The 27,273-nt window shown below is 37.8% G+C and overlaps 1 protein-coding gene across 1 annotated transcript in view; it reads left to right on the forward strand.

The window, feature by feature from the left end:
* Positions 1-27,273, forward strand: part of CDK19 (cyclin dependent kinase 19) — a 121,056-nt gene that overhangs the window by 21,942 nt on the left and 71,841 nt on the right. The window contains exon 3 of the mRNA XM_041414840.1: positions 24,338-24,448. Within this exon, the coding sequence (XP_041270774.1) occupies positions 24,338-24,448 (111 nt within the window). The remainder of the gene's footprint in view (positions 1-24,337; positions 24,449-27,273) is intronic.

Below are 27,273 nucleotides of genomic sequence, written 5' to 3' on the forward strand. Positions count from 1 at the left end.
GTATTGAGTGTGAAAGTACTAGAAAGGTCTCTTTATATCTCAAAGAGTTCTGTGTGTGTGTGTGTGTAAAAACTGAATTAGTTCCCTGTAACTCAGGTGTGTTCTAAACATAACTGAAATGCTAACTATTTCTGTGTTCTTGTTCTGAGGCAGATTATTGCTTGGCTTAAGCAACAGCATTTTTTGAAGAGCAGAGCTCTAAAATGTGAATGGGAGTAATGAAATAGTGTTTCTATTTTTAGATGATTATTTAGTTAATGAATGTGACATTTCTTTCAGCTCCAGGCTTGCATTAGCTTATTTTGGAACCTGAGGTGAGTTGAAAGGAAAGGAAGACCTTAATTCTGCTGCTTTTGTGTTTTGCATTTTTTCTTTACCTTATCTAAGTAGGTTCTTTAGAACAAGTAGTGGAAACACAAGAAACAGACCAGAGAAGTATTATTCATTAAGGCTGTTTTTTCCTGTTGAATATCTTTGTCATAATTTCTTAAGATCCAAAAGCTATGACTTCAAATATCTGCAAATAGATAGCAGTAATGGAATTTGGTGCTTCTTTATCAAAAAGCATGAGGGTAATACAGTTTTATCTGAGATTTCTTGTCCCAAAGGCTTCTCTTCCTGTGAGAGAACATTCAAGTTAATTCAAGGACTTTGTTTTTCACAATAAAGAGACTATAGACTTTTAATTGTGGATTTTGGAAAAACTTAATTCAGAAAAAAGGAATAGTAATAAGCCTTTTCTTAGTCAGTGCCACTCACCAATAATGTAAATTGTAAATATATGGATATGTATCCTGTCCCTGAGCATGGAAGAACTTCAGTGCAATTGTTATTGGCTTATTTTGCTGATATGATGAGGTTGAAGATGGATTCACTAAGTGAATGTCACAAAGCAGTATCATGACCCTATACTTTAGGAGAGCAGACTTGAACCTTGTCAGGTATCTCCTTGGAAGTATTCTCTGATACAGCCCTGAAGAGAAAAGGGATTCAGAAAAACTTGTTGGTATTCAAGGATTAGCCCATCCAAACTTAAGAAAATTCTACCCCAGCAAGGGGGAAAGCAGCAAGGGCAACAGGAGGCCTGTGTGGATGAGAAGGGAGCTCCTTATTGAACCTGGACATGAAGTGGAATTATATATAAATTGGAAGCAAGAATAGGCAGAACAAGAGAAGTATATAGATGCTGTTTGATCTTGAAAGACTAGGGGTTAGAAAAGCCAAGGCTGACATGGAGTTGGGTCTTGCAAGGGACCAGAATGGCAACAAGAAAGGACTCTACAAGTACATGAATATCAAAAAGGAGACTAAAGAAAACATGAGTCTGCAGCTGTATGGGATAAATAGCATGGAAAAGGCCAAGGTACTCAATATTTTCTTTATCTCAGTAAGTAATATTTTCTTTGTTTAACAGTAAGTCCAGCCTTCAGGAGTCTCATGCTCTTGAGACCAGAGAGCAAAGTTGAGGAAGGAAGCCTTACCTTGGTGGAGGAGGTTAGGGAGCACTTGAACTGGACATACACAAGTCTGTGGTACCTCATGAGCTGCACCCACAAGCTGCTTGGATTTAATGATGAGACTACTCTCAGTTATCTTAGAAAGATAATGGTGAATGGAAGAGAACAAGTGTCATTCCTGTTTCCAAGGAGGATCAGGGGAACTACAAGCTGATCAGCTCTACCTCTAGTTGCTGGGAGGGTGGTGAAGCAAATCCTCATGGAAACCATTTCCAAACACATGCAGGACAAGATGGTGATTGGAAGTAGTCAGCATGGATTTTCAAAGGGAAAATAATCCTTAACCAACCTGTTTGTCCTGTATAATATTTCTGGCTTGGTGAATGGGGTGAATGCTGTAGATTCCGTTTATCTTGACTTTAGTAAGGTTTTTAATGGTATCTTCCATAATATTCTCACAGAGTAGCTAACACAGTCTGCAGACAAAAATGACTTTACTAAAGGTTTCACGTGAACCAGAGACTTGAGTTAAGACTTAGATGTTCTTTGTTCTACTTCTGGTCCTTTCTAGCTTTTTTTTGCACCCTTGCCAATAAGAACTTCCCTTCTTCTGAGGATAAATTACAAACTCTAGCCTTTTTCTTTGTAAACAGTAACCTTAATTCTAAACTTAATTCAATTTTTCTATATCAGGGTTGTTTTATAGCCCATTCTTTTTTTTTCCTGTAGGGGAAAAAGGGACCAGGATGTTGCAGATGATTTAAGTGGGAGAAGCAGGGCCGCAAACCAGCATTGCTAACCTAGTGTTTTTTGAGTGCCCTAAATTGATGCTGCTTTGCCCTGTGTGAATGTTGGGTCTGGGTCCTGTGACCATTTTAGTTGCCACATCCTGTGCCTGTGTGTGCTGGTTGTTAGGGAAGGCTGCTCCTTCTGGGAGGCCTTGAAATGGTGCCAGTATGCTGTGGCACACTAGTGGGAGCATTAGTTGGCCTTTGTTATTCAAACTTGTATTTATGGGTACAGGCTAAAATAAATTCAGACGATAATGTTAAATGAGTTACTGAAAGCTCAGTTGAACAATTTAGCATGCACAAATCATTCTCAGTCCTTTTGCCTACTTATGCAGCATATGTTCCAAAGTACTACAGCATACAAATACTTTGGTTTCTGAGGGTGGGCAAAGTTTTAGAAGCCTTACAGGTTAAATAATATAACTTTGTAACCTTTTTGTGTTGGTCAGCTCTCTTGAAGGTGGCACTTTCTCACTGTATTTATGTTCTTGCCTGTCCGCCTGCTGTCCATAGCCTTCCTTTCTGTGTGGGCAGTTCTTCTGGGGTTGTGTCCCCCTCTTGGGTTTGGGTATGCTGTGATGCTGTGCTGCTGAAGCTGAGCCAAGGAAGTCAGCCAGACTTACCATCTCCATCTTGAAGCACTTTGTGCCTTTGCCATGTGTTTCCTCTGGTGCCATTGGCAGCGTGGCACAGGGACTCAAGCAGACATGTTGTGCTTTGCTGGTAGAGCTGGTAAAACTTACTTGCTTTTACCTCTGTCAGATGCTGCACATCATTTACAAGCTGCTCTCACCTCCCTGGTTGGAAACTGCTTAGTCAAATGAGCTAAACATGAAGTTACTTAATTTGAGACTGTGGACCAGGCTGGCCTTAAACATCTTTGACCTGTCTCTCCATCTCTTAGTAATGTGGAAAAGGTCAGCTGTACAGGAATAATGGTAACTTTTCAGTATTTATAAAACACTTAGAAGATTTGTAATGCCATTGGCTCTCTTCAAGTGAAGTTGCATAAAATTTGATAATAGGTACAAATTCTGTGCTTCAGCTATATCGACCTTTTCTTTGTCCATGACTATCACAGCGGCTTGCAGTATTTGCTGCTGTGTAGACTTATGTAGACTTTGGCAAGGTTGAGTAAAAAAAGCTTAAAAAAAGTCTGTACCTGAGTACATTTGCTGTAGGAGATTCCTTTTGAATGTCAGGACTTCTTTTCCCATGCCAAGACAGAATAAATGAGTAGAACATTTGGCAATGTAAAATCTCCCCATAAATTCTCTACTACCTAATTAGAAAAGATTGTTTGTGGAAACTTTGAAACTCCACTCCCTCTTTCAATAGCTGGAGGTAGTGAAATAAGTGAAAAAAACTTCTTTTTGAAGGGATTTTTATTAGAGAGCTAAGGCATGTGTTGGCTAGAAGTGTCTATGCATTGTGAATCAGCTGGAAAAAGGTTTTTTAGTTCAGCTACATGACAACTCGTGTTTTGCATGCCATAGGAAGAATAAGAGCTTTCTGTATTACATGGTCTAATCTTGTATAATCTGTGTAATTTAAATGCTTTTTGGGTAAGGGAGTACTTAAATTCCTGCTTTGCTTATTCTTCAGAAGGGTTCTGTGGACATTTTTTGTCTTCTTTATTTTATTGCATCTGAAAGAACAATTAACTTCATTAAATAAAAAAGTACACAAGTAGTAAATATGTGGGAATAAAGCTATTTTTGTTTAATCAATTAAGTTGATGTTTCTATCAGCCCATAAATACACTGTAGTGTTTATGAAAATAGTTTCACAGCTTGAAGTACAATTATATATCAAGAAATTGGGCAAAAGTAGAGCATCATCTGAAGCAGCTAGTTGGCTCCATTGTCTTCACTACAGATATGTCCTTCAGCAATTTAATAACAAAAAAGAGTATGCAGAGGAGAAAGAAATCTAAAAGCAGCATCTTCCTTTTCCTACGTGCAAAATTCGCAACTTCTCATACAGAGGTTACTTTTCTTTTCTTGAAGTTGTGTTTCTGCTCAAAGCAGGAGAGCAGTATCAGTACATGTGTGGCAAGTTTATTAAAAAGAAGAAAAAGAAAGCTTTTACCCCATTCTAACATGATATGAGGCGAGGAAACGTTTCTATGAGTTTGAAACTTGGCATCAGTTAGGATATAATCCAAATTCCCAGTGCAGCTGACTAGGGAGAATGACTGTTCAGTGCTGTTTAGGCTCAGTTATTTTCACTTTGTATTTGCTGTTTTGTTCAGATTCTGAATATTCTCAGAACACAAAAATGCAAAACCCACTGATGGTGCCTTCAGCAGAAATGAACAAAAAACCCAAAGCCAAACTGCTTCAGATTAAGGTTTAGGCAGCAATGCACTGACAGCAAAGAGCTACTTTATCACTCAGATAAAGAAAACCAGAGTTGCCAATAATGCGAAGATGTTTTTAAACTTACTTGCCAAACCTAAATACTCCCTGCAAGACTCTGTGTGTGTGCACACAAGTGAACATATATACTTACCTGTTTTAAAGCTTCAGTTGGAATGTTTTGTAAATTGTGTTCTTTTCTGAATTTGCCATAAACTTTCAGTTTTCTGTTTCTTATTCTTTCTTTCACATTCTCTTTCTTTCTTTTGTGTATTTTCCTTGTGTTCTCCCATTTGTGCTTGCCCTGTAGTTAAGTAAAATTAGTTTGTACATGTTTTCAGTTTATTCTGTGTGGATTTGTAAAATTGTTTGAATTAATATCTTGACTTTGCATAACTGTAATGTCTCTAATTTAACATTACATGTAACTACTTTTATGCATCAGGCTGAGAGGTGATGGCATGGGTTTTCAGATGATGGATTATATTTAAGTTGGAACTCCTATTATTGAATCTCTACTTCGTTTAGAAACAGGCTCACATTTTCCTGTCCAGCCTTTCATAAATCAATGTAGTAGTAGAAGCTCTTGTTGCACTCAACATCCCCTGTAAGTGTCAAATCAAGGTGAGCTTCGGCTCTCCTGACACCCTCCCTACATGTCTGGGCAAGGTCTGTGAACACCTCCCATGTAGCCTGTCCCTGTTTGCACCTCTCTATACACTTGCGTTGAGCTCTGACAGTCTGCTTAGCCAAACAAGTCTACTTGTATTTCTTATCAGACCTGCCAGTTTTCCTGAGCAACTTTGCTCTTCAGAGCTGCTTCCTGTGGCTTCCTACCAGTTTCTTCAGGAAGCTGGAGTATGCTGTTCTGAAGCTCCAGGTCTGTGCTCTGCCGCCTTCTCTCAGGATCTTAGAATCGTAAGATAATGGAATGGCTTGGATTGGAGAGAGCCTTAAAGATCACCTAGTTCCATCCTTCCTGCCTTGGGCCAGGGATGCCACCACTGGATCAGTTTGCTCACGGCCCCATCCAGCCTCACCATGAGCACTGGGAGAGATGGGGCATTCACAGCTTCTCTGGGCAACCTGTTCCTAGTTCCTCACCACCATCTGAGTAAAGAACTTCCTAACTTCTAAAAAATCTTTCCTCTCTTTTTTAATTTAAAATTCTACTCCCTTGTCCTATCACTGTCTGCCCATGTAAAAAGTCCCTCTCCTTTTTATAAGCCCCGTTTGTACTAAGTACTGGAAAGCCACAGATGATCTCCCTGGAGCCTTCTCTTCTCTATGCTGAATATCCTCAGGTGTAGTTGATGGCTGCAACTGCCAAAGCTACCTTGACAAATCTCCAGCCAATTCTGCCTTGTTGGAGAACAGCTGTGTGCTACCTTTATTGGCCCTTCTAGTATGTGTATCAAGAAGCTGTTCCTGATAGCCTCCCAAAACTAACTGAGTTAATTCCAGTGGATGTTAAGGAGGTAGATGTCTTCTCATAAGAATGATGGCTTCTGGATCAGAGACTTCTGTGAGTTGTAGAGAAGATTTCACCCTATTCACCATCCTTATCAGATGGTTCTGTAGTATACTCCCAACACAATGTCCTCCTTACTGGTCTCTCTGGTGTCCCAGATCCATAAACTGCCTGAGACTTCTTGGCTCCCATGGAGTCCGTGAGGCAGAAATAAAATACTATTGGAAGTGCCTAAACTGGATAAATTTAATACAGAACAGAGATGACTGGATTGCAAATAAATCATCACTGGAAGAAAAAAATAGGAATTTGATTAAATGTTGCTTTTTTCAGTGAATTATCTGGCATTGTCTTCAGCCCTGTGTCTGGCTAAGTGGATAATGTTTTTAGTCTGCAGCTGTATTTTACTCTGCAAGTTTTTGTGTGTAAACTGTAGTCAGCTTTGTTATTGAAGGCAAAATGTCACCTTCTACTAAAACTTTATTGACTTAATTGAATTCCATTATGTGAACAGTTTCAGTGTGGTGTTTGTTTTCTTGTGAACCTCTGTGGTAAACTGAACAGTAGCTCTTTTTAAATACAGCTTCTACTGTATCCTACTGAGTTTTTTCTTATCTTTATGATGACTTGAGATGTTAATGTATGGGGGTTTTAAGATACAGGAAGCCTTTCCTGTTTTGACGCTGTAGTTAAGAGTACAACACAAAGTGCGTAGCCTGGTGTCTTTAATTCTGTGATGCATCTTGCGGTGTGATGCTTTGTTTGCATTTTGATAAGAAAGGTGTGAGCATCATAGTCTTGTGCTCTGCTCTATTTGGCCATCTAATTGGCAAAATGCTTCTGACTTGGAGTGTCACACTCATGCTTCCTCTGTCACTGCAGTGTCAGGATGCTTCCTGGAATCTGCCTGTTGCCTGTGCTTCGTGGATGTACCAAGTTGTGGGTATGTGAATTTTCCACAAGTGTACTTGACCTTGAGCTTTTTCCTATGCCACCACCTGAGCATACTGAAGTTAATGTAGTCCAGGCAGGCTGTACTTCTGGAAAAAATTATTAGTTTATTGAATATGTGGAATATTGAATAAAAGCTGTCAGTGGAATGATTTTGATTGGAGGCAATTATGAAATGGGAGATCTACTGCCAGTTCTTGAAGACATTGAGTCCCTGCCTTTTCTTTCTGTGCTAATGAACTTACTCCATCCCATGGCCCCTGCAAAGTTTATTTCTCAACTATTATTGTCTTTCCATATTTTCACTTGCTTATTCGATTAGCTTCATTTTCACCTCAGTTGCCTTTTGTACTATTTCCCTTGCTTTCCTTTATCTCCAGATGTCTTTAATATTTACAGGCAATATAGTGGTTTTGTGTCGGCTAGTTCTATCTTGGACCCATTTTGGTTTGATTTCTCTAAGCTCCTACCCTAAAAAAGCTTCTTATTACTGTGATTAATGATCTCTCTCTTTGACCAAATTCCAAGGTTTGTTCAGTATCCTCATTTGCCTTAGTATCTTTGCACTTCAGACTTAAAATGGTTTCTTCTTTTTTGACACGTTATATTTGTTATGTATTAATGATTTTCTGCTTGCCTTGGTTTCACCTAGTCTAATTTTTCTGAGCATGGGTGATCCTTGCAGCTTTACATTCTGTCTCTAAATATTATACTTGCCTATAAAAAATACTGTTACGAAATCGTCTTTTGTACTGTTTCACATTTGAAATTCTCTGAACTTTGCTCAAAGCTGTGCAGTCAAAATAAGGAATTCTAATGTGATTCTATGTTTAATAATTTTCAGCTATCTCCATTGTTTAGATTTTCAGTCTAAGGCCAGATAGATGATTGAATTTTTCCTTTTGTGGGCATCTCAAATCCAGACCATTTTCACGCTTTTATTTTTTTATCCGCCTGGAAAACAGATCTATGGTGCTTTCTCACTGGGATTGTTTTCATAAAATTATAGAATGGTTTGGGTTGGGAGGGACCTTAAAGATCATCTGGTTCCAATCCCCCTGCTGTGGGTGGGGACACCCTTCACTAGATCAGGTTGCTTCAAGCCCCATGCAGCCTGGCCTTGAACACTGCCAGGGATGGGGCATCCACAGATTCTCTGGGCAACTTGTGCCAGTGTCTCACCTCTCACAATGGAGAATATCTTCCTAATACCTAATCTAACCCCACCCTTTTTCAGTATAAACCTGTTGACCTTTGTCCTGTCACTACATGCTCTTGTGAAAAGCCCTCTCTGACGTTAATGATTCTACAATTTCAGTTTCTGTGTTTGTTGGTCTTCCATCACGTGCAGATGGGAAAAAATAAATCCATGCATCTTGCTAAAGCATGCAAAGGAATTTTCACTTCATTGTTGTTGTTAACATTTTATCAATATTTATAGAATTGTTGTGAGTTTAAGGCAACAAAAGGCATCTTCAAAGTTTAATCTGCAGCTTCTCTCCTGAATTTGGCTAGAGGACACTAGTGAGTGTCTGTAAGGGATGAGTCCCTTTAGTGCCAGAATAGCTCCAGCAGTCAAAAGGGATGGCAGTGAAAGTGACTGTTTCTGTACCACTTTCAGGGGGACTGAGCTGACAATTCTAGATTTGATAAGACTTGCTCTCAGAGCACTCATAAGCTGCAGCATTTTCAGCTTGACAGCTTGGCAGTCACGGTGGTGGAAACTGGCTGAATACAGAGCCTCAAAGTGACTGTTGCTTTGCCAAAGGACAGTGACACAGCTGTTGCTTTTAGTGCATGTGAAAGTGGGCTTGAGTGTGTGCAATCTAATAAATATGGGCTTAATATGTTAAAAAGTCACAGCATTTGGCTGCATTAGCAGCGATGAGGGAGCAGTGGGGAGAGGGACTGTGCAGTGTGACTTAGGCTGATATTGCCCTTTTACAGTGCATGATGCTCAGAAGGATTCTGTTGTCTAGGTAACAGGGTCTGTACTTTATTTCTTAAGAAAGATGGAACAGATGTTCCTACAAGAAGCAACCAATTATCACCAGTGAGAGCATTGGCAGTATTTAAACTAATTGCTTTGTTGTTGCATACAGTACAATTCATAGGCTGTGAATAGTGAACAAAATTTAAAGGAAGGAGTCTTCCTTGCATGGATTTTCCTGAATGAGGCTTTTAAAAAATTCTTGCAGTTTATAAAATTGCACTCATCCATGTGCCTTTTGAGACTTCCATTATCACTCCTTTTTTCTCTATATCATCCAGTCTTTTCTATTTGATATTTGTAGTGTCTCTTTCATGATCCACTGAATCCCATGGCTCCATCATATCTGTGTCAGATCACATTAATTTATTTTGTTTATTTAAAATACCTAACAGTCTGAAGGCAGTGGGGTAAAAGGATGCTTGCAGTGGAGTAAGAGATGAAATGGCTTTTCTAAGAGGTATAAAGGTTTTCTTAGATAGAAATTTTTTTTTTTTTTTGGTGGCAAAATCCAAGCACAGCAGGTCAGGTAGGAACTGTGCTATTAAAAGTTGGGGCAAAAGGAAGCCATACAGACAGGTGTATACATGAAACCCCACCATGGGCTGCTTAAATGGCGACACACTTGTGTGTGCTGAGATGAGCAGGTGGTGACAGTGGCAAGAAAGAGAGAAGAGCTGAAGGCAACAATGTGGAACAAGCAGTGCCCGAGCTCTCTCACTGCAGCACTTCCCAGCAGAGTGCCTTGTTTGTGTGAAAAGCTGTGGTAAAGAAACTTCATGTATGGATTCACGTATTTGTTTTCTTTATGGATATGGCTTTGTTAGTCTGGGAGATTATTGTAGTCCTTCAGCATAAGATATGCTCCTGTCTTTTATAAGAGATTTAGGGGGAGGTGTGTGTGTAAATCTACTTTTATACCTTTTGGATAAAAGTCTGATGTTGGGTATTAAATAAGGAGAGAGGACGTTAGGATCAGATTCTCAGGGCACTGTTTGTGAGTCCTTAGCAAAGCTAAGCCATAGCGTTATGCATTTTAGACAAAAGATCTGGCCCATTGCCTGAACTTTTCCATGCTTCTTGCCAAATAAAAAGGAAAATATTCTATTTTTTAGGTAGGGCATTGCAAAAACATGTTTTTTGTCTTGGCAGTAATAGGATAAGGGAAGAATCCTTGACTTGTTCTCTTTTTTTTTTCTTTTTTTTTTTTTTCCTCTGATAAAGGACGTGCTGTTTTGATTTTTATCTAACTGTGGAAAATGTCATATTGGGTGGAAACAAAGTGCGTGTTGCTCTTCTTAGACTATTTGGCTGAGTTATCCTATTGTATAGTAGTGACATGTTGATTGGGACAAAATGTCTTACTACATTCAGTTATTTCAGTAACCATTGTAAAATATTTACAGTCTGAGTAGGAAAAATTATTAATTCTAGGGTTTTTAAATCCTTTTTACCCGACTTTTACTTGTCCTTCCTCTGACTCTGGCTCCTGGCTTTTCAAATGTTATCTCTAATTTCTATTCCAAACCTTTTCTTTATTGTACAGTTTCTCCTTTTTATAGTATCCTTCTTACTCTGTTGCTTAGACCTCCTTATGATATCTGGTGTGTAAGTATTCACAACTTCTCATTTGTGACTTCATTCCTGCTTGCTTTTCTTCTGTTGATGCAGTTTTTGATTCTCCTTGCATTTCCCTATTTTCTCACAGGGTCTGTCAGCAGCAATATTTACTACTTTTGCTGCTGCTTTTGTATTCTAGGCTGCTTGTAATAAAATCTTAATCACCTTCTACAGATTTTTCACCTCCATTTTTGCAATTTAATTATATCACATATTGCCAGTCCCAGTTTCTTCTCATCACCCTTGACATAAACTTTGAGCCCTTCCCTTCTTCTGCCACACCTTTCCATACAAATAATTTCAACTGATTTTATTCCTGTAGGTTGTGCTCAAAGAATAATAGAATTTGACAAGTACTATTTATTTTTCCATTTTCTGTCCTTGGAAATAGAAGTTTCTTCCTTATGCTCCTTCTTTTCGCAGCACCGGTTCATTTCCCTTATGCCTCATTTTTAATTCCTTCTCACCTTCTGCTCACAGCACAGCCTGCCATCGTAAGTAACCTCACTGTCACGGGAACTAGTGCTTAAAAGAGGAGAGCAAGAGGGCGGTTTTGCCAGAGGGGTGGTGGGCCTCTGGAATTTGTGCCGAGGTTAGGAGGAGCATTTGCTGTGTTGGACACACTTCTGTGTGGCTCTCCTCCCTTGACATTTTTTGTATTTGCCCTTTGCTTTCCCCTCCACTACTCTTTCTCTCTGTTTCTCCCACCTAGTTCATTCCTTTTTACACTTCCGTGTCCCACTCCTCACCTCACCAACACCATTTTTTCTGTTTTCAGCTTTACTAGTGTCCCCTGCTTTTTTTCTCTCCTCCCCCTTTTTCCTACTGTTTCCACAGCCAGTTGAATTCCTCATCACTGATATACCATTGTAGTCAATGAATCCTTTTCACATCGTCCAGCATCTTTCTCCAAGGTCTTGCAGTTATCCTCACTTCTCATTCCAGCTCTGCCATTTCTCCTGCTCAGTGTTGCTGAGCAGAGCAGCTGGTAAGATGCACCTGTGTTCCACTCCTCCTGTGGTTGCCTTGCTGATTTCCTTCTCCCTGGGATGGTTCTCCTGACAAGCTTTTCCTACACCTTCTTCCTACCTCTCTTTCTGGAGTGAGTTTCATGTCCATTGCCCCGTAAGAAGTCAGTCTTCTCCTCAGCGACTGAATTAAACAGGGAAAAAATGAGGGATGCTTTCTCCTTTTTTTTAGTGCCAGAGCTGTCTCTGACCTGCATAATTTAATAGCTCTAAAGGTTTTTCTACACAGTGTGCTCAAATAGCTTTTTTTTTTTTCCCCCAAGGGAAAAAGAAGCACCAGGTGGCAGTTTGATGATCAAAATTTTCTTAGCCTCATTTTGTTTCTTTGCTAACCTGTGCAGAAGTGCAGAAGATCTCATAATAGTGTGCAGCTTGTGTAATAAAATTACGTTTATGTCTCTAATCTTTGAATTTTAATGTAGTGGAAATGGGAGAGAAACTATCCTACCTATTTACAGACAGCAGTGGCTTCTTGAGTGACCATTACTTCAGCGCAAATTGAGGGTAGGGGGAGAACTTTTGTCACTCTTCTTCTGTAAAAAGCTCCAAGATTAGGAGCAGTCAAAAAAGCAAATTCAAAGTCACTAAAATGATTTTCCAGTGAGTTTAAGTCAAGACCTGAGAGCAAATCATACTTGGTCAGCCACACAAATCCCTATGTTCAGATGGTGAGTGTTCTTGTGCTATCCTGGTCTCTTTCCACTTTGGAAAGGATACAGCAGCACTAGTAAAGGTAGAGAGAAGGGGAATCAAAAAAGTTGATGATAGAAAACGACTTCTGTATGAACAGAAACAAAGTAGACTGGGAGTCTGTGAGTTGGAAGGGAGGGAAGCTGAAGGAAGATGTGGAAGTTCTAAAATCACAGATTTAGATGGGAAAGTTAATTATGAAATTGTGATTCAGTGTTTATCAGAACAAAGAACTAAGGCAACTGAAGGAAGATAGCAGTCTCTGGTTCTTAAATCCCTGATCTGGTGGGTTGCTGGAAGGTGACTGCTCATATCGTGAAAGGCTTATACTGTCTGTGCACTGCTCAACCTGTTCTTTTCCTTGGCGTTTGCCTCAGCTATGTTGTGGTAGGACAGTAAGCAGACTTTAAATGAGTCTTGAGTCTGAATCATGTACAGCAGCTCTTAATTCTTTGACTAGGGACACAGATGTATTTTGTGTTTTTATTGCAGTGGTGTTCTTATAAAATGGCTAAATAGTTTATGTGAATAATCAGGTGTTCACTAGTGCCCAGGCTAGAAAATTAGAAGCAATAAACATGCAGGACGTTTGCTGTATTCTTAGTGGGTCATGGCATCATTGTGTAACGTAAGAAATTTACTTCAGAAAGATGTAGTTCTTTTTCTTCAGGCAGTCCAAAGTTGTTGTTTCAGAAGGAAGATTGACATAAATGAATGCTGTCATTTTTGCTGGGATTAGGAAAATGTTATTTGCTGCCACTAATTGCAAGCTTAATGAGGTACTGGAAGAGTTCTGTTGCAGGTCTTGAGAGACTTCCAGTTAGTCCTTTCTGCATTTGGGGCAGAGTCTGCAGTCAGTTTTCAGGAAGAAAGTCTAATGTGAGTGTTCGTAGTGTGTTGTTTTCAAGGCCACATGGCTTTTGCTGCCTTGGGCAAAAAGTCAGTTCACTATCCATTTGCTTGCAGTCAAAGTCTGTTTAGAGAAGGATTATATTCATTGGAAGATAAATGCATAGTGCCACATGCTTAACCTCTTACATTGGTAAATATTAACCATTTACTAATTTCTTCATCTGATAACAACCTACTGTTATTTCCAAAGCTTTCTTACAAAACTGATGTTGTTCTGATTTCTTATGGGTTGCTGTAAGAGCATATTTACCATACGGTGTTTATAGTTTTATCTCTTTGCTTACCAAATTTTGTAACTTGCAATAAGTCACCTTTTGAGCCTTCCCGACTTATACTGGTCCTTATTGAGGGAAATGTGATTTTGCTGCATTCATTGTCTCATTAAAGGAATTTTTATATTTGATAGAAGAATGAGGAAATAGCAGGCTATAGATTACAAACTGACTTTTTTTTATCCAGTTGCAGTCTGATCCTGAGAGTATGAGAAGAATCTTGTGGTAGGCGTTTAATGACTTGGGAGACTGCCAGTGAACATCTTGTTTTAGCTTGCTTCACACATTAGATTTGTCTAATGTGTGGCTGAAGATTGCAGAAAATTTGGGTAAAAAGTGGAAACCTATGAGTAAAAGCAGAACAAATTTAACAGGTAATTGTGTTAATGAACTCTAAGAACATTCTTGTGTGCTTTCAGAATGAAATACTGAATTTGTTGTAAATAACTGTCAACAGACTAATTATAGAAATAATTCTTGAGTAAAAACTTTGGAAGAGTAATATTTCTAAATTAATCTTATTTGGAAACAATATGTAAGAAACCTGATCTATGTGCACAACTTTTGCTATTTTAAACAAACCCAAGTTAATAAAGGAAGTTAAAACGCCTAAATAATCCATTATCTCCTGCTGTCTGCAGGCACGTTTCTCATTTGGAGCGTGGTATTAGACTCAATTTACACTTGCAACTACAGGCTTGTGTATTAGCTTGTTTAAGTAGAGGTAAGGCATCTAAGACATTAAAGCACATCAGCTGAAGTGCATCAAAGTTTAATGGATGCTGTCATTCAGAACTAAAGCAGTTTTAACTTGATTCCCACAAGGAACAGAGATTTAATAAAACACTTAATATGTTTTGAATTCATACCTCTGATTTGATTTAATTTTCTATTTAAAGAAGACTGTAAGTATAAATTATGTATCTAAACACCTGTATCCCAGTCTTGAGTAAGTAGAATGAAGCATACGAGCATAACCATAAGGGTTGTGTTTGGTTGGTTAGTTGGCTGGGTTTTTTCCCCTTTTTTGTTTTCCCACATTAACTATAAAAAAGTAGATTTTCTCTTAATCCTTAAATGCTAAAATACATACAAGTTTTCACATAATAGTGTCATGGAAAACTTAATGGGATTTACAAGACAGTGTTACTCCTTCATGAAAAATCTGCTGTTTCTGTGATTCAGCATCATGGAAATGGTATGTAACAGAATTGTATCCCAGCTGGAGGTTGCTGTTTTGTTGGTGGATCAACCTTCTTCTTTGGTCAAAATTAGGGCGTAGGCACTTAATTTAATTTTTTTCTGAGTATCTCAGAGCATGGACTTTATGCTGGCTTTAGGCAGATAGGTGTCCTGATTCTGGCCATAACAGGGTTAATTTTGCACAAGGACCACCTCATGCCATTTTCCAGGAATGGGGGAAGGGGTCCCTTTTGAGTCTGTGTTGTCAGATCCGCTGTGATGTGGTGGTGGGCATTTGCATATGAATCATTCACCTCTCTTGCACACACTTTTGTTATTAATATTGTTGCTGTTTCCAGTAAATTGTTCTTGTCTTAAGCCTGAACTTTGCCTTTTGTGCCTTCAGTTCTCTCCAGCCCTCCAGAAGGGTTGGGGAAGAGGGAGGAATGAGTAACTGGCACACAGTTTGAAGTGGTTTTGGTGGGAACGCTAAATTGGAGAATGCCATTCCTAAACCATGACACAAGAAAGCTGATACCTGATCTGGCATACAGCCCCTGGATACAAAATTAAGTGACGTTATTTTTTTCCAGTTTTTGAATTACAAAAGAGTGTTTTGTTAGTACTTTGTATTATCAGAAGAGTGCCTTCTTAAAATGCTATTGGACATCATAAATTATTGTTAGACTGTTGTCTCATTATAATTGTTGATTTATATTCCTGTGTATTTCTGTATTGGAGAAATAATTGTCTGCAAGTTGAGAACATGGATGTGAGAGTACTGTGTAGTGGCACACCTGACCTTGAATAATACCCCAAGTCCTTTTACAAAACAGGGGTAGATTTAAATTCTAAAGTTGGATTTGTAACTTGCAGCATGCACACTTGAGAAGCTGCATTTTTTGGCCCTTTCCTGGGAAAGGGCTGGGATGCCTTCCTTCAGGCTGTAGAGAGTCACCTCTTTTTACCTGGAATATTGTCCTGAGGTGCTCACGCTGTGTCTCCCCAGGCACTGGGCACCTTGTGTTCAGCAGGTCAGAGCAGTGGAGAGGACTGAAGCCATGTTTGCCACTTGGTGGGAGTGCTCTGGTTGTTGAGAGAGGAGATGCTGGCAGTCTCACAACCAATTTATTATGGAGCCAAATCTGTTATGCATCATCTGAGAGCCCCTCATGCATTGAATTTTACAGGTGGTTTGGCAGAGACTTTGGAACTTGGGTGTGGGTGTTGGATCAGCTCAGCATTGTCACACTTGATGCACTCTGGTTCTAGCAAATGTGGGAAATTTTCGTACCATAGGATAGAGAACTTCAGGAGAAGTAGAATTGCACTTTTCCCTGAGCCCAACAAACACATTCACCAAGTTGGGAGGCTGGTTATAGTCACTGTTCAGATACAAGTTTGTTAGGTGGAAGTTTTTTCAAGATCTGTGGGGTTTTTTTTAGTGGTAACTTCAAATAACTTGTTTCACAATTTGTGTTTATATTGTATAAAATGTGGAAAATGGCAAATAATCACAAAAATGAAAAAAACTTTAATAATAGAAGGATTAATCAAAGAGTCAGTTAGGAAGAGGAGATAAGTAAACTTTAGGGGAAAAATGGAATGTAAAAATATTATCTTTACAGGATAGTATTGCAATTTGTGCCCAATATTTTGTATAGATTAGAAATTTACTTCCTTTTGAGAGATGCATCACTGTGGTGCCATAATTAATTGAGGTTGGAAAAACATGTTTTTTGGCTGTTCTTTGCTAAAGCATTGTTTGTTTTACTCTGGTTCATATACCATTTATCTTTCTGAAATCTTCTTGAGTGGAAAATCTTTGAAAAATGCACGATCAGCATTGATGTCTACTCATCCTATTTGCCCTTCTGCAGGAGTTTTAGAGCACCTCAGTTGCCATCACTGTTTATTCACTATGAGATACAGTGCTAGAGCAAGGTGATAATTGGTTGTCAGGAATTCAGAAAAGTGTGGAAATGTTAGAGTAAGACCTGCAAGAGAAAACTAGTTGCAGTTTAAAACTCCAGAGTGAATGTGTGGGTTTGGGAATGATGTGATGCTACTTGTGATGTGTTGTATTCCCTCTCACCCATTTTAATATTTTAATATAGCTTAGGTTTAAGAGTCTTTGTTAGTTTGATGGGAAATTTCTTTATCCTTTCAGTAACAGAAGAAATTTCTAGTCGACCTAGAAGCAAATTCAGGGTATCTTTAAAATCTTCAGAAAGGACAAACATTCACTGTTTTTCAGCAAGTTACTTTCAGTTTAGTTGTTGGTGTTATCTGAGTGGTTGGATGTTCTTTTATTGTATGCCAAATAAGGAGAAAAATCTCTGTAGAGAGAGACAGAGCTTTAACTTATCTATACCTTTCAGTTGGGAGGAAAATGGTTATTGCTAAATCTGTGCCAGACTGACCGAAATTAATTACACAGCTACCTTTAAAAGAAGAGAGTGTAGAATTTAATTGTCCTAAAGGAAATGAATTTTCCTTTAGAAAGATGTGCTAATTTAATATTAATTCAGATTTATTTTGAAGAAAAAATATGAAAATAAATTAGATATCTAATATGTGCACTGGAGCAAAGCTGATAGTGTGTGTTCTTAATGTCAGCATTTCCTTATATAGTTGTATTAAAAATTGAGAAATTTCTTGCTTTGGAAGTAATTTTACAGTTGTCCTTTGTCTCTATTACTAAGAAGTCTGTGCTCTGGTATATGATATTAGTACGTAAGAAATGGAAAGAATTTTTAGACTTGTATTTCTGTTTGTGTGCTTCAAGATAAATGCCAAAGATAATTTTTTTTTTTTTTTTTTGCTGGAGACCTTAAGAATTAAAAATGCAGTTATCCTAGTTTCAATTTCTTTAGCTGAGTTAAAATGTAATACTTACAAGATGTCTTTTGCCAGGCTTTTGCTTTTGTTTCAGAATAATGATGTTATTTAGCAATGCCAGACCATTTTCAGCTCCCGAAATGAAAATATTTATAGAATAAATACTTTCTTAATTCTTCTCATAGGAGGAGGGTGGGGCACAGGGCACATTTTTGCCTTCTTCCTGTCCTGACATTTGGCAATTTACTGGTTAGATTCAGTCCGTTGTCTTTTTTTTTTTTTTTAAAAACATATTTGGTCTTTTTCTTGTGGTAGTTGGAGGGATCTTTTAATTTGAAGGACTGCTTGGGATCAAACTGGTAAAAATCAGATGCATATATAGGAAGAACTAGAGGGAAGAAGAGAGTCTGCATGGACTCTACTGAGTCTGTTTTGAATTATTTTAGGTTGTTAATTTTAATTTGCAGCGTGTCTTGGAGTAAACTCAGGCAGCACTCCTAGCAGTTTGTGGAAGAATGGCAGTTGTTCATTTTTGGCATTTTACTCTACCTCCCCTACTTGGTTTTGCATGCCAAAGGCAGTCCAAGGACAGGCCTTACCAGACCAGAGCATGAAGAATGTCCTTTCTAAAGTAGAGCTTAAGCTAATGCTTAAACTTTTACCTTTCTTTTTAGATTCTTTGTGTGGGTTTTTTTTTTTGTGTACATCTATATTTCTATACTGTGTCTGTATATCTACATTTCTCCATGTCTGTTTTTATGTTGCCTGCATCTTTCTGAGACCTCTTATATAAGTGTCAGCCATGGACGACTCAAAGCTGGAAACAAACCCTCCATACCTGCTCAGTTTGAAGGTATTAATATCTTCTGGTACTTCAGTTATGCAGTAACTCTGTAATTGTAATTTCTCCAAGTAGAAGTGGGAATCCAAACAGGAAAATTCCTAGCTTCAGAATCAACTTGATCACTAGAAAAAGCTGATTTTTGAGTAGATTTCTAATGTGGTATCCCTGTTTGAATTTGAGCTCTCTTCTCTTTTCTTGATAACTTCTCCTCTTAACTTGATAACTTCAAGATCTGTAGCACAGTTAGCAAAGGATTGTTCTTACATGTTAAATAAAAGAAATAGCTGCCTATTTCTTTTTGTATGTTGGTTTTGTTTTTTTTTGATTGGTTGGTTTTTTTTTTTGGTTTTTTTTTTTTTTTTTTTTTGTGTGTGTGTTTTGTTTTGTTTGGCACCCTGAGGAAAAAGCTGCAGCATGAACTTGATATCGTAATAGGCAGCAGAGGGTCTATGGAAAGGATAATATTAATAACACGGAGGAGAGGATCTACTTTTGATTTATAGCATTGAAACCAGTTGGAATTTTAAAAGACCTTCTGAAGAAGTAACATTATGATCTTTATGTTCCTTTGAAAAGCCCAGCTTCAATTAAAGAAAAACTTCTGTGACCCTTGAGGCTTCGAATAGATTCATCACAGAAAAGGCAGCTTTAAAATTCTGTAATGTGTAATTGCTTTTATGAGCAAAGCCTCTTGCTTTGGCCTTTCCTGTGATTTCTTGTGATTCACATTTCTTCCTGTTAGAGGTTTTTGTTCTAACCTTGAAAATGGTTCAATGCAGTAGAATGTGCATTTCCATCAAAGAACTACCAGTGCTGTTCCAGATCAGTTGAAGTACATAGATCAAAAGACTGAAGTAAACTATGTGAAAGGTGGGTACACCTCTTAGATGAGATTGCCCCCTGAATCAATTTTGGAAGGTGGTTATGGGTTTTGTCATCACTGACACAGGAAATTAGGTTTGCTGCAAGATTTGCTAGTGTCAGTCGTGACAGCACTGGTTTGTCTTCCTGTTTTCTCTAATTTTTCTTAGGTTTCCTTCACAGCAAGATGGAAGTGTCTGTCCTCACCCTGCTTTTTCAAGTGGTAGCTAGAAAGCATTATTCATCCAGTGGCATAAAAGTATTTCTGGGCAAGATTTATTTCCTTGAGAAATGTACTTTTTAACTTGTGTTTAAATGTGCTACGTGCCCTCATAATCACGTTGTTTATATTGGTAACACTGCAACTCTTCTCCCATTCACAGAAGTTGTCTATCTCTTCAGGAGAAAAAAGGGAGAATTTTACCGATCTCAAAAGATCAAGAGACTTCTTAGTTGCTTGTCTACTTCTTGTAAAAGGAGCTTGCATTATATGGTGATAGGTGATTTTCAGGCTCAGTTCAAGCGTTTAAACCAAATTGCTGTAGGGCTTGCTGTCAGTCATCTTTTCCGTGAGCTGGAGATGATCAGTAAAATCTCACTAAACCTATTTTTTATGAAGGCCTCTACAAGAGCACACACTGCACAGTCATCTGTGTAGGGAATCCAGTAATAACTTATATCAAATTTGCCAACTACATTTGTTGTCCAATGTCGATAAAGAAGCAAATGAAATATACTGTTTTCCCTGCTATTGAGAAACTATTCCTGAACCTTCCTGTTCATGAGATGCTAGTTTGCTGGGTAATTTTATCTCTTATTAGCTGTCTTCCTGTTCTTCAGCCATGATTATCATCTAGTGTAATGATTTCTTTCACCATTGATGCTCATATCTTTGTGTTTTAGTGGGTATCCATTTAATTTCTTTCAATATTTGATCAGTTACAGTAATTGAAAAAGTTAAAGTAATTGAGAATTCCCTGTTGAGGGATGGATTGTTTTGCTCCTTTGGTCACCCTTTACCTCTTTTTGGGAGAGTTCATCTTTTGTGTGGGTGTGGAGGGAGAGGTGTTTGAGCAAAGAAAACCACGTATAATATTAAAAAAAAAATCACAGAAGCCTTTTATGTATTGATATAAATACATTCCATTCTCTCCTGTAAGGATCTCAACTAGGATATCTAATATCAGATTTACCATCTCAGTTTTCTTAATTTTTTGTGGCAATCCAGTTCTGCCATTTGTCACTTGCACCTGATGACTTTTCAGTCTATAGTAGAAATTCCTGGTTAGTTTTTAAGTGCATTAATTCAGATTTTGTGCTATTGATTTAATCTTGTTTCTCTTACTCTTTGTTTACTCAGTCACAGAATAAAGTAGCATAAAAGATGATGTATTATCACATTCCTTTTCTTCCTTGGAAATGCTACCTTTATTAATTCAGATAATTTCATTCACACTCATGATGTTGATACTGAGATGGGTTTTATTAATAAGCACAATACTTGTTCTTTGGTAACTCTTCAAATAGTTAATACATTGAGCTACCCTACCTTGAAAGATGTCCCATTGTCAGCTGCCACTTTAGGGTATTTTTTTTTTCCCCTCACCTTGGATGTATTCCAGTTGTCATCTTTCCCATCTGATGAAGTACTTAAAACTATTATAAGGTTGAAATTTGAACACAGATCTTCTGCTTGAGTAGAAAATCAATTATCAGAGAAGAAAGTCAGGATAGTTAGTTTTCCACACATTTTTCTTTATGTTCATTGTTTCAAAATTGGGTTTTTTGCGTGCTTTGGATTCACAAGTCTCCAAATGTCTCCTTTGTGTCCCTTTTTTGGATGTATGTGATATATTTACTAATTATCTGATACCACCTCTGAGTTTTGCTTGTATGTGACTTGTGTGAGTTTTTACTTTAAGTGTGAGGCATTTCTTTTATCTGTGTGTTCATTCATTCCATGGTCAGTATCATAACTTATTAAAAACGGAGGTAAAACATTACAGATTTTTTTTTCTTTATGTTTTATGATATCCCACTTTTACTTGCTTAGTTTTGTATACTCTCTTGTGCTCCTTCTCTGGCTAGACAACCTTTACTCTTTACTTGGATTTTCTGTGCAAAGTCTACCTCAGCATATGTCAGACTACTGACATTTTACATTTCCAAGGTTTCAAGCTTCTATACCAATACTGTTGCCAACTTAACTTTTTTTCAGGCATCATAGACTTTCATATAATGACCTTCCCCTGCTATAAGAGAAATTGACTTGTGAGGGAAATTCCCACAGTGTGCATCATAGAGAATTCATTATTCATCAGGCAGTTAAGAAATTACTAGAAATTTTGCATATAGCAGATATCCATCTGGGAATCCTAGAAGCTGTTCCATGCTTCTTGGACTATCCAAAAGCATCATTTTAAACTTTCAGTTGTGGCATCAGCTAAGAAGGGTGATAAACAAAGAGGCTTGTACAATTCTCTTGTTAATACTTTTAATAATAATCATCATAATCTGTTTAGATGAAAGCCATTGTATGGGACAGTCAAAGTTGCACAGATGTTGATAATTCACTGTGAAGCCCTTCTCAATGTCTTTCTCTCTAAACTGCCTTGTGTGCTGCTGCAGGAAGGGAATGTATTGTAACTGAGACACAGGTAAGTTGGGTATGATGGAACTTAAATTTTAGAGGAACATTAGATTAAAGTATTATTCAAATACGATGCTGTGTTTATTTACTTATAAATTTAGTAGTTGCAGACCCTTTTTATGTTCCGGTTGCCATCTTGTAATAGAAGATATTGTCAAGTACACTGGAGTCTTTCAATTACTAGGACAATATAGTAATTTATTCCTTCTAACTGTAGACTTAAATCATCCAAGTCTTCAAACTGATTTACTTCTGTTGAAGACCTAAGGAAATAATATTGGTACTATGTTTCATTTATGTGGTCTGTTTGTTTAGAGTTTATACAGCAATTTGCTGCAGGAAAATTGTAGATGATGATTTACCACATCCCTGAAGCTGTCCATGTGGTTCTAGGTAGGGCTGAAGTGCACATTTGTCTAAGGTGTTTATGGTAATGCATGGACATAACAATCATATCACATAAAGGTGTGCATCACTTACCTGTTAGATGTACGTGGCATGTGTAGGAGGTAAATATTGACAAAATTCCAGTCAAACATAGAAGTTGTTAGGGTAGGTGGAAGATTCAATCATGATGCAAGTGGTTTTGCTATGTCACCCTAATTTGCACATTGTTGACTTCCACCTGTCTGCTGTAATGAAAATACAGTTTTTGAAGTTCCTAATTTCTTTTTGTCTCAGTCTTAGATTGATACTTGTCTTTGAAACACTTGTCTCAACCTTGCTGTCTTTTGATTTCCACAGCTGTGTATTTGGTTCTGCCCAGTGTTCCTTTCTGATCACATTTTTCCAGTGCTTTTAGAATGACTTCCCTTATGTCCACTCTTTATGTACCTAAGAGTTACATCTCTTCAGTCCCTGTGGTCACCTTCTCTCCTGCAGTAGCATGTTTCTAGATGAGATGGTTTTTAGATAAATCTGACCAAGTTTGTGTTTGTGGCTCATACTCATCCCTTGTACCTTACATTATCATTTTTGACCTCCTGTAGTAGGTGTGCTGCACCACTGCAAGTCTAGCATAGCTAGAATAGAGCTCTCATTCATGATGTGGTGTGTTGGACTCCTGGAGCCAAGATTTCCTTGGTCTCTCTCGTTCTGCTGAAGCATTGGCTGCTGTGACATGCAGCCTTGACAGCCAGAATGTAACAAAGAGCAAGTCTCACAAGGAGCTGCTGAGTGAACTGGACTTGTTTGGCATACAGAAAAGGAGGCTAAGAGTTAGGGAGAGAAAGAATAATACGAAAACACTTCCTGCATGGTAAAAAGAAAGCATCTAAATTATTTCATTTGCTGGTAAACTGGAATATGTTTAAGCAGCTATGATATTCTTTAGATTTCTTGACTTGCAGATATCTGCATAGTCAAAAGATAATATAATTTAAAATCAGTATTTTATTTCCCTTAAAATAAACATGTCGGGTCTTTTTCTGTAGGGTGAAAAAATTGAAGACTCATTTCTCCCAAATGCGCCTTGGAATGTACTCCATTTACAATTTTGCCATTAGAAATTGATTCTTGGCAATGTATACACTAGTGCTGCAGATGTAAGCAATTTCCAGATTAAACAGAAATTATCATTCATTCTGGTGACTACAATGTTGGGGGGGGCGGGGGGGGGGGGGGGGGGGGGGGGGTGGGGGGGGGGGGGGGGGAAGTGATTCCATGGAAATTATGTTTTTGGGAGTACTACTTGACAACTCCTCCTGAACCTGGTTTAATCTGGCAGAAGGATGACTTCAGCAGCAGTGCCTGCTTTAATATGCTGTCTAATTAGTGATGAGAACTAGTTTTCTTTCTGGCAAGCAAGCAATAAATATGGGATTATTTCTGGATTACAGAACAATAGGTGAAACAACCAGTAGGAAACCCATTTTGGTAAACTTTTCTTTGGAAACACCCTGTTTTCTCAGAACAACAGCCTCTGAACTTTAGGGCAAGTGAGGTAGGGATCCAAAAGAAAATTATTGATAATAAAATAATTATGTGAAGATCAAGAACTGTGTTGTCCTGACAAAGAACTGGACCAGCTGCACAAGCTTAATTCTTGCATCTTCAAATCCTCATGGTCACCTTTGATAAGAAAACAGTTATACTTGTGTGTAATAACTTTTTAAAAGAAAAATACTGATGGCAAGTAGGATGAATAGATGGGATGGGCAGCTCTGTGCTCAGTGTAGGACAGAGAAAGGCAGATAGTAGTGGGCAGCTGTATGTTAGAACAGCAACCCATGCCACGGAGGCTGTGTACATCCTGATTTTGGTGTTTGGAAGATCATGTGCTGAATCACTAGTGTCTTGCCTTCTAGGGCCTGTTTTAGGATTACTTGTTGGCTATTTGACCTGTTTGGTGGTTTTATTGTGTGTTTGTTCTTCTTAACAAGCACAGAAGTAACAAGAGCTTCTCTGTTTCTCTGCAGCTTTTACGAGAGTTGAAGCACCCAAATGTGATTGCATTGCAGAAGGTTTTCCTTTCTCACAGTGACAGAAAGGTTTGGCTGCTGTTTGATTATGCTGAGCATGATTTGTGGGTAAGTACAGATTTCCCTGAGTATTTGAGATTGTGCAATAGGAGTTGTTCAAACTGATGTGTGTGTGATGTACCTTCATATAGGCAGAGATGCGTTAATTTCTTACTCTGTAATTAAGGATCTAACTGATAATCCTGTTACTTTTACACTCTAAAGCCTGCCAAAGACTACATAGATTTTTTTTTTTAAGTCAGATTGGGTTTTGAAGTGAAAGGGATTTTTCTGCAAGCTTTAATTGGAGTTAAAGAAAGCATTCCTAAATTGAGATCTTCTAAAACTGTGTTTGGAAATGTATTTAATACTTTTTTCCTGCCATTTTGCACATACACATACAAGAAAAAAAGCAGTGGGATTGCTTTGAGTCCTCTCACTGAGAGTGACTGCAAGCAACTAACATTCAATCATCTATATTTTAAACAGAGAATTTGTGACAGTATGAGTGGAAATAAAATAACAAGTAAGCTAACTGGGCTTACTGATGGACACTCAGTACATGGAAGGGGAGTAGAGACTTAGATGTCTGTTTTTAAGTTTCTAGCAAAATATGATAGGATTTGGTTTAGTCTGTTGTAGAGGTGGACATCAGTGACATTGTGACTTGAACTCAAAAATATTCAAGCTCCACATCTGTTGATAAGATGTGAGTTACTTGAACCTGGATTTGTGTTCAGACCTGAAAGATATCAAACAAAAAGTGTAACCAATATGTTTATGATTCCTTTGAAAATACTGGCAAGGAGAGTAGGTGGTAATATGAATTCCAGTACTACTTTTGAAGGCTTCAGTAATACAGTGCTATTACAAATGTTAGTGACAAATTTCTTCATACTTGGCTCTTTAGCTTGTAATTGACCCAAGATTTTAATTGGACAGAAAGTAAACTTAGACCATTCAAAAAGACACTTCTGTCTCAGAACATGTAAAATCATGATAATTTGCTCTCCTTCAAAAGCTTGAAAGATATTTAATTTATTTCTCTTATGGGCTAGCAGGTTTGTATTTTGCAAGTTCTCTTCATCAAAGTTCAGTGGACACTGAGAGTTTGTGTATTTCACTACTTGGTGGTAGTGATGATGAAGAGAAGTGCATTAGCTAAATCTCTGTATGACAGACTTTATTTGTGCATTAAATGAGTTTACTCATTTTATGGAACAGTCATAACAAACACATTTTACTGCTACATTTATTGCCATGTGTTTTAAACTCCTTTTTTCCTAACCTTTTCCATTTGATTTTACTTTGGGCGTGTGGTTTTTACACTACATAGTGATTTTTCACATGATTTAACAGCTTTAGAAGAAGAATCACTGCAGTTTGATGTTCTTGCCACTCCTCCCATATGGTTGGGTATTGGATATAATCTCAGCGAAGTTAATTATTTTCTAAGACTGAAATGTTTGTTACAATGAGGTACTTGATATGAACTGGTCTCCCACTTCCTAACTCTCTTTTGTTTTTATTTTTTTTTTCTGTGGGACATGCTACACAAATCATTTCTCCTTTCCTGTATAATTGCCCATGTCTCCTTGCTTCTTAAGCCTTTGCCAGGAATTTTTTCCTCCCTTGCATAAAGTTTGCCATGTTCAAGGCACTCTTGGTTCTGGCTTAACCTTGGTCCTCATTTCCTTTACTGTCAGCACTTCCCAAGCATCGCTCTGAATTCCCCTTTTGTCTGTTTTGCTCACTCCCAACTTTGTGTCTTTTTCCACGCTGCCTCCTACACATGGAACAGCCTCCCAATTAACGTACGTAAAGATCCTTCACTATCCTCCTTCAAAAACCTCCTGAAAATCCACTTATTTTGTAACGCATTTCAATAATACCAACCACTTGTCATTCTGTCTGTGTTGTGTTGTGTTTTGCATTTCCTGTGCTTTACAGCTTGTGCCCTTTCAACTCTTTGGGGTAGAAATTTTAGTAGGGGTTTAGCACTTTTTTTTTACTGCTTAGCACCATGTGCTTCGCCAGCACTACATAAAGACAAAATAAGTCTTTATTTTTCTATATTTATGTAGTATTTATCATGGATATATCAGTTTATAAAGATTTAAGTTTTGGAATGGAAGGTGTGCTGTCACTAGAGATGTGTAGATTTCCAGAGACTGTTTTCACATGTAGGTAGCTTAGAGTTACTTACTGAAATCAATAAGTATGGAAACTGCCTTTCTGTTCAAAGCTGTCCAGCTTTTAGTAACTCCTGTTGCCTTCAGTGAGAAGAATAAATGCTCATCACATTCAATCATTAGATTAATTAAAATCATTATATTTTTCAGCTTCTGTACTGGAAACATTTGGCAAGAGATGAATAAACTATATTAGATGCTATGCTATTCTGTTAATTTTCTTGTACTGAAAAAAATGTCCTGTTCTAAAGGGTTGGTGCTAATTAAACTTATTAAAGAGTTCTTCTGTGGTGAACAAGAACGTTTTTTTTTTACTTCTCATTTAATTCCCAGGAATGAAACTGCTCAGATCTGAAATCTTATGTTTAGATAGCGCATACTTAATAATGGTCTATAATTTCTCCTGATACCATTACCAAGGAATGCAGCAGCTTTGCTAATTTGAACTGCTTTAGGCAAGTATTGGTGAACACCCATTATGCTATCCTTGACTACCAAGATAGTCATCAGTTTTAATAACTAAGCCTATCAAAGATACTTTCTTTTCTTATCTCTCAAGTTACATTATACAAAACATCAGATTACCACAGAGAATATCTAAGAATATAGAAATTCTTTTGACAAATTGATTTATAACTAGTTTCCTTTGATTACCAGAATTCTTAGTGTAATACACAATGTTATGATTTTTCTTGGCTATTT

The sequence above is a fragment of the Onychostruthus taczanowskii genome, unplaced genomic scaffold, assembly GCF_017590055.1.
Source record: "Onychostruthus taczanowskii isolate IOZ18803 unplaced genomic scaffold, ASM1759005v1 scaffold48, whole genome shotgun sequence".
Taxonomy (NCBI): domain Eukaryota; kingdom Metazoa; phylum Chordata; class Aves; order Passeriformes; family Passeridae; genus Onychostruthus; species Onychostruthus taczanowskii.